At 55.6% G+C, this 8,112-nt stretch overlaps 1 protein-coding gene across 1 annotated transcript; it reads left to right on the top strand.

The window, feature by feature from the left end:
- Positions 1 to 243: 243 nt before the first annotated feature.
- Positions 244 to 6,841, top strand: SCG5 (secretogranin V). Its single transcript, XM_029078214.2, has 6 exons — positions 244 to 271; positions 703 to 944; positions 4,441 to 4,590; positions 4,748 to 4,860; positions 5,591 to 5,647; positions 6,622 to 6,841. The coding sequence occupies exons 2-6, from the start codon at positions 710 to 712 to the stop codon at positions 6,715 to 6,717; spliced, it is 651 nt and encodes a 216-aa protein (XP_028934047.1). The 5' UTR covers positions 244 to 271; positions 703 to 709; the 3' UTR covers positions 6,718 to 6,841.
- The last annotated feature ends 1,271 nt before the right edge of the window (positions 6,842 to 8,112 follow it).

Raw genomic sequence — 8,112 nt, 5'->3', positions numbered from 1 at the left:
GGCCTCTGCATAGTGTGACCTCCCTGTTGCCGAGGGAGGGGATGGAGGATGGAGCTGGGGTGACCCCCCCACCCCCGGGCCTCTGCATAGGACGGCCTCTCTGCTGCCGGGGGAGGGGGCGGAGGATGGAGGTGACGCACGGCTATTTGATTGGCTCCGGCCGAGCGCTTTTCCCGCAGCCTCCCCGCACCCTGCGTTCTGCAGCACCGGCGGTGAGGAGGGGGAATTGGGGTCCGGGTGGGGGCGGGGGAAGAGGATCAGGAGCCGACAGGTACGGGGGGTTGCGGGGGGCTATCGCGATCTATGCCTTCCACCGGAGTCGCGGGGGCGGCCTTTTTGGGAGGTTGAAGGGTGCGTCAGGCCGGGCAGACCCTGTGGGGGCGGGGGCGTGGGCATGCGTTTCGGGGGGCGGAGGGGGATGTTGACTATTTGTGCCCGGCGACAGGAAGAGTGGTCACCCGCGTCTTCCGAATCAGCCCCGGTCTTAGCATCTCTACTTTGCAATCGAGGTTGAGGGGCCTGGCACCGGGCCCCATCTCCGGCCGTCAGTGGGCGTCGGGCGGGGGTCCAGGCCTCAGGCCAGCCCGTCCTGGCACCGGGCCGTCCGAGGGGGCTGAGGATCTCCCTAGGAGTCCCGGGGGGCCACTTCCACCCACGCCCACGGTCGCCCCTGCCCGCCCTCCGCCCATCTCCTCCCCACAGGGCGAGGATGGAGCCGGCGGCGCCGAGCCCCGCGGGGCTGCCCCGCGCCTGTCTAGCGCTGCTGCTGCTGTCGGGCGGGATCCTGGTGTCCGCACACGTCCCGCGCACCCCGGACCGCGTGTCCGAGGCCGATATCCAGAGGCTTCTTCACGGCGTGATGGAGCAGCTGGGCATCGCCCAGCCGCGCGTCGAGTACCCGGCCCACGAGGCCTCCAACGTGGCGGGGCCGCAGAGCATTGAAGGTGGGTATCTGCGCGCCGCAGAGTCGGAGGGAGAACCCCGGCCTGGCAAAACTTGTGGCAGTGACGGTGTCTCTCTATATCTGTATTTATATATATATATATATGTGTGTGTATATATGTATTTTTTTTTACTAATCTCCCCTTGAAGGCAGCACGGTGTTCTAAGCGCCAGGCACACTCCCTGCAAGGAACTTCCCATTGTATCGAGGGGACAGATATAAAATATTTACAATATTACATTACAATATTCATTAATGCCATTTACTTAGCACTTACTGTGTGCGGAGCACTTATTAGGTGCTTGGGAGAGTATAATACAACAGAGTTGGTAAACATGTCCCTCTGCACGCGAGGAGTTTACGATCTAGAGGGGGAAACATACATTTAAATAAATTACAGATATATACATGACTACTGCAGGGCTGAGGGTGGGATGAATAGTAAATGCTTAAAGGATAAAGATCCAAATGTATAGGCAACACAGAGAGGAGAGGGAATAGGGGAAATGAGGGCTTAATCAGGTAAGGCATCTTGGAGGAGATGTGATTTTAATAAGACTTTGAAAGTGGGGTGAGTGGTGATCTGTCGTACAAGAAAGGGAAGGGAGTTCCAGTCCAGGAGGAGGACATGGGCAAGGGTCGGTGGTGAGATAGGCGAGATTGAGGTACTGGGAGTAGGTTGATGTTGGAGGAGTGAAATGTGCAAGGTGGGTCATAGTAGGAAATCAGCAAGTAATTTGTGGGGGGGGGAGCAGATTGAGTGCTTTAAAGCCGACAGTAAGGAGTTTCCATTTGATTTTATAGATAGTACAATTTTCCTTCCTATCTTACAAGCCCATAGCATCTTCATCTCATCTTCGTTGCCAATGACCCTTGACCGCATCCTCCCTCTGGCCTGGAACTCCCTCACCTTTCCTGTACGACAGATCACCACGCACCCCACCTTCAAAACCTTATTAAAATAACATTTCCTCGAAGAAGCCTTCCCCAGTTGAGTCATCTTTCCCCCGATTCCCTCTCCTTTCTGCATTTATTATCCACTTGGATCTGAACCCTGTAAGTTCTTGATATTCACCCCAGCCTCAGGCCCATAACATTTATGTACATATCAGTAATTTATTTTAGTGTCTGTCTCTAGACTGTGAGCTTCTTGTGGACCGGGAAAGTGTATTCCAACTCTAATGGTATTGTACCCTTCCAAGCGCTTAGTACAATGTTCTTCAATCAATGTTAGTTATTGAGCCCTTACTCTGTGCAGAGCACTGTACTAAGCGCTTGGGAGAGGACAACAATCAATCATATTTACTGAGTGCTCACCATGTGTAGAGAACTGTACTAGGCGCTTGGGAGATTACAGTATAACAAAGTTGGTAGACACACTCCCTGCCCACAACGAGCTTGCAATACAATGGAGTTGGTAGACTTGTTTCCTATCCATAAGGAGCTCACAGTCTAGAGGAGGAGACAGACATTAAAGTCAATTATGGATATGGACACGAAGGTTTGGGATTGTGGGAGAGTGTACTCTGTGAGCGGCGGGAGGAGAAACCTCAAGAAGCAGCAGGGCCTAGTGGATTGAGCATGGGCCACAGGAGTCAGAAGGACCTAGTTTCTAATTCTGGCTCCGCCGCTTGTCTGCTGTGTGATTTTGGGCATGTCACTTAACTTTTCCGTGCTTCAGTAACTTCATCTGTAAAATAGGGATTAAGACTGTGAGCCCCATGCCGGATAGGGATCGGGTCTGTTTAGCTTGTATCTACCCCAGCGCTTAGAGCAGTACCCGACACATAGTCAGCAAGTAACAAATACCATCGTTATATTTTTTATTTTAGAGAGCAGCGTGGCTCAGTGGAAAGAGCACGGGCTTGGGAGTCAGAGGTCATGAGTTCGAATGCCGCCTCTGCCACTTGCCAGCTGTGTGACTGTGGGCAAGTCACTTCACTTCTCTGTGCTTCAGTTACCTCATCGGTAAAATGGAGATTAAGACTGGGAGCCTCACGTGGGACAATCTGATTCCCCTGTATCTACCCCAGCGCTTAGAACAGTGCTTTATACATAGGAAGCGCTTAACAAATACCAACATTATAATTATTTTTAGATTATCCTCCTGCCCCCCAGGAACCCGGTCTCTTTTCCCTCGAGGGGTGCGCCTGGCCCTGCTTAGCTCGAGGCCTCAGCAGATGCTCCCGCCCATCTACCCCGTGGGTCAGGCCTGCTTTAGCGTTTCGCAGAAGGTGGGATTGGGCGCGGCGTCCCGGGGAACCTGAATTTACAAGGAGGCCGGCCGCGGCGCCCGTGCAGCTCCCCTATCCGGCCAGAAGGTGGCGCCCTGGATCGGGATCCCCGGGGCCATAATCAATCAACCAATCAGTGGTATTTATTGAGCGCTTATTATTGCAGAGCACTGTACTAAGTGCTTAGGAGAGTACAATGCAACAGAATGAACAGACACTTTCCCTGCCCATAAAGAGTTTACAGTCTAGAGGAGAGAGCCTGGAAGGGCTGGGTTGAGGCCCGCTGACCGTCCCCTGGGGCTGCCCAGGAAAGAGTGTAGGCTTGGGGGCTGGAAGGCGAGAAAATCGGACAAAAAGCGGGTTAGCTACTTGTCCGGAGTCACACAGCAATCCTGGAGCTGAGCCGGGGTTAGCGGGTCCTTCGGGGGGCCCTTCTGCCCCGGCTCGAGAAGTTAATAATAATAAATGATGGCATTTGTTAAGTACAGTGCCAGACACGGTACTAAGCCCTAGGGTGGATTCAAGAAAATCGAGTTGGTCACCATCCCTGTCCCGTGTGGGGCCCACAATCTCGATTCCCAAATGAGGCAACTGAAGCACAGAGAAATGAAGTGACTTGCCCAAGGTCACACAGCAGACAAGTAGCAGAGTAAGGATTAGAATCCATGATTTTCCAACTCCCAGGCCAGTGCTGTATCTACTCCACCATGCTGCTTCTCCGGGTGTTCCGGGTGAAGGACCGGATCTGACCTTGGTTCAGTGATCAACACGTAATAAGCGCGTAACAAATACTATTAATAATTATTATCACAGTGAGCAGCTCAGGGCGACCTCCCTACTCGGGCCTGCTGGTTTTCCGGTACGGGAGAGCGTCGCCGGCTTCATTTACCCCTCCCCACCTCCCGCTGCTCCTCCCGTCCCCATTTCCCCTTCTCCCGCCCTCTGCTCTTCCCCCTTCCCCTCCCCCCAGCACTGTGCACATTTGTACATATTATTTATCACTCTATTTATTTTGTGAATGATGTGTGTATATCTATGATTCTATTTATCTTGATATTTACACCAGACTACTTGTTTTGTTCTGTTTTTTTTTCGCTGTCTCCCCCGTTTAGATTGTGAGCCCGTTACTGGACAGGGCTTGTCTCTGTCTGTTGCCGAATTGTGCGTTCCAAGCGCTTGGCACAGTGCTCTGAACAGAGTAAACGCTGAATGAATGAATGAATAAATGAATGAATGAATGGGTCTGTGTTTTACCGCCGATAGGTGGCGCTCACGAGGGGCTGCAGCACTTGGGTCCCTACAGCAACATCCCCAACATCGTGGCGGAGCTGGCAGGAGACAATGTCCCCAAGGACTTCAGCGAGGGCCAGGGCTACCCCGATCCCCCCAACCCCTGCCCTATCGGGAAAACAGGTACCTCTGGAGGTGGGGGGACGGGGGGAGTAAGATCGGTGGGGTGCGCAGGGCTGAACCGGCCCCGGCGGGGAGAAATGGTGGGGTGAATCTGGGTGGGCCTGGACCCTCCCACCCCTCTGGCCGCCGCTCCAAGTCTCTCCCTGGCGGTTTGCAGCGACCGACGGCTGCTTGGAGCACACACCCGACACGGCGGAGTTCAGCCGCGAGTTCCAGATGCACCAGCATCTCTTCGACCCCGAGCACGACTACCCCGGGCTGGGCGCTTGGGTGAGCGAGCCCCCTGGGCCCCGGATGGGCGGGAGGAGAAGGGAAGGTCACGCAGGAGGTCATGCAGCTCACCGCCCTGCCTGTTTATGATGCTCCTGTTCTCTCGTTGATGGATTCCGGGTCGGACAGCCCCCTCCCACATCTGGCAGGTCGCCCCTCCTGGAGCCGGATCCCCAAATCGCGTTGGAAACTGGCCCCTGGCCTTCTATTTCTCCTCTGAGGACAGAATCGGTCCCAGCTGGCCACAGCTTTGGCCATCTAGGGGGTTGAGGGTCGGATGGAGGGGACATCTGATCTCCTAAGCCACTTACAGGATAAGCTTGCTGCTTCCTGGGCCCCTAACAGCTCTGAGCAAGTGGGACCCAGAGGAAGTTTCCCTCTCCCGACCCGAATTCCCCATTTTGGATGGATACTAGCCCGGGGTCTTCGGTCTCCATGTCTCGGCCACTGACCCTATCTCTATACTCTGACTCCGTCTCTGTCTGTCTCTGCATCCGTGGCCCTATCTCTGCCTGCCTATCTCTGAGATTCCCACTCTGTGCTCCAAGGTCCCAAATCCCCTCCCGCCCCCGAGCTGCAAAACAGAACAACTTTTAGCAGATGGAGCTCGTTGAAGGGGGGTCTGTTTACATCCCAGCCCGTGGGGGATGGGGGGCTCTGGGCCAAGCGCGGGGAGGCTGGATCTGTACCCCTTCAGCCACCGTAAACGCCCCCTTCTCTGTCTCCCCAGAGCAAGAAGCTTCTCTATGAGGCTCGACGGGCCGGACAGCGGCGGCGACGGAGACGGGTACGAGCGAGTAGAAGGGCGGGAGGCGAATGATGGCGTCGGTGCCCCGGGAGAGCCAAGGGCAAGATCCTGATGGGGTCGGGGAAGGGAGGCCCCAGAACACTGATGTCAAAGAGCCCCCAGTGGAGACCTCCCACCTCCAAATCACCTCTAGGGTCTGGCCATGGGAGCCGTCGAGGCACAGGTGGTGCCAGTGTGTGGAAGGGGAAAAATGACAAGGGTTCCCAGCTCCTTCCTACCGCTCCTGCTTGTGCCCTCACAGCCGAGTGGTTGGGTCGTGGCAGAGAAAGTTCCCTATGGGGGTGGACCCCTCTGCCCAGCCAACAGGTGAAGCATGGCGTAGTGAATAGCGCACAGACCTGGGAGTCAGAAGGTCATGGGCTCAAATCCCGACTCCACCACTTGTCTGCTGTATGACCGTGGGCAAGTCACTTCACTTCTCTTCTCTGAACCTCAGTTCCCTCCTCTGTAAAATGAGGATAGAGACCGTGAGCCTCACGTGGGACAGGGACTGTGTCCAACCCTATTTGTTTGAACCCAACTCAGCGCTTAATACAGTGCCTGGCACATAGTAAGTGCTTAACAAATACCGAACTTACTACTATTACTGTTGATTCTACAATCCCTGCCCACAACGGGCTTACAGTCCAGAGCGGGGGAGACAGACATCACTAGAAGTAAACAGGCATTAATATAAAAAATGGACTTATCGATATATAACTAAGTGCTGTGGGGCGGGAAGGTGTGGAGGGGAGAGCAAAGAGAGCGAGTCGAGGTGACGCGGAAGGGAAGGGGAGCTGAGGAAAAGAGCCCTTAGTCTGGGAAGGCCTCTTGGAGGAGGTGTGCCTTCAGTGGGGCTTTGAAGGGGGGAAGAGTGATTGTCTCCGCGGGCCTCAGTCCGAGCAGAGAGCTCTGCGGACGGCTCCCCAGCTGCCCTGGACAGGTCCTCACTGACCTTAACTGACCTTTTGCAGAGTGTGAACCCGTACCTCCAGGGGCAGCGGCTGGACAACGTCGTGGCAAAGAAGTCAGTGCCACGCTTCTCCGAGGAGGACGAGGCCCCGGAATGAGCGGGCCGGGCCGGCCGGGTGGGAACCGGGGTCGGGCGGGACTGGGGCTGCATGACTGCCATCTCCCCACCCCTCCGGGGGGCGGGGCGGGGCCGCTGGGACTATGACACTGTCGCACGGATCACGCAACGGTGCCTGTGTTTTCTGTTCGGCACCGGGCACGGGGCCTTGTCTCGGGGGGACTCGAGTCACTCCGCTTGACACGGTCTGCGGGATCCAGGCTGGTGGGAAGGGCTTACACACAACTCCCACCCCTCCTCCTGACCTCTTTTTCTCCCTGCCAACCTCACCCCCCCCACCCGATTTTTCTCCATCGCCAATGGCCTGGGTCCGCCCATCACTCTCGCCATCTTTAACAACTCAATCAGTTGTATTTCTTGAGCGCTTACCGTGCGCAGGACACTGTACTAAGCCCTTGGGAGAGTGCGATATTGCAATATCGGAGACACATTCCCTGGCCACGACGAGCTTATAGTGTAGACAGACATTAATATAAATAAATCGATTATGGATATGTACCTAAGTGCTGAGGGGCTGAGAGGGGGGTAGATTAAAGGGAGCCAGTCAGGGTGACGCAGAAGGGAGGGAAAGGAAAGGAAAGGAGGGTTTAGGGAAGGCCTCTTGGAGGAAATATGCCTTCAATAAGGCTTTGAAGGGGAGGAATAGTAATCATCTGTTGGATATGAAGAGGGAGGGCCTGGGCCAGGCCAGAAGCGGGACGTGGGCGAAAGGTCAGTGGCGAGATAGTCGAGATCGAGGTACAGTGGTTAGGTTGGCATTAGAGGAGTGAAGTGTGTAGTAGAAGAATAGCGAGAAGAGGTTGGAGGGGGCAAGGTGATTGAGTGGGGAAACATGGCCTGAACGTTTTTGTAGAAAAAGGACCCGGGCAGCACAATGAAGTATGGACTGGAGTGGGGAGAACCTGGTGGGAGGGAGGTCAGCAAGGAGACTGATAGAGGAATCAAGGCGGGAATAGGATAAGTGCTTGGATTAATGTGGTAGTAGTTTGGATGGCGAGGAACGGGCGGATTAAAATGATGTTGTGAAGGTTGAACCGACGGGATTTAGTGACGGATTGAATATGTGAGATGAACGAGAGAGAGGAGTCAAGGCTAACGCCAAGGTAAGCAGGGAGGATGGACCCGCTGCCCAGAGGATCTCCGGTTGGTCTCCCCATCTGCTCCCTGGCGACGGACGTGACCTGGGCGGGGGGAGACGTGGCGCTGCGGCGGCTGGTGGGGTCTCCCCCTCCTGCGGGTCACAAACCGGAGGACCCCACCCCCCGCTAGCTCCACCTTGGGTCGGGGGGCATGCATGATGCGGGGGGGTCATGCGGTCGAAGTCCGGCTGGCCTGGAAGGACTCGCGTTCTCCGGGCCGGGGGAACGCCTCCCCC

This window comes from Ornithorhynchus anatinus, chromosome 13 (genome assembly GCF_004115215.2).
Source record: "Ornithorhynchus anatinus isolate Pmale09 chromosome 13, mOrnAna1.pri.v4, whole genome shotgun sequence".
Taxonomy (NCBI): domain Eukaryota; kingdom Metazoa; phylum Chordata; class Mammalia; order Monotremata; family Ornithorhynchidae; genus Ornithorhynchus; species Ornithorhynchus anatinus.
The sequence above is the reverse complement of the archived record's forward strand: the minus strand, read 5'-3'. Positions and strand labels throughout refer to the sequence as shown.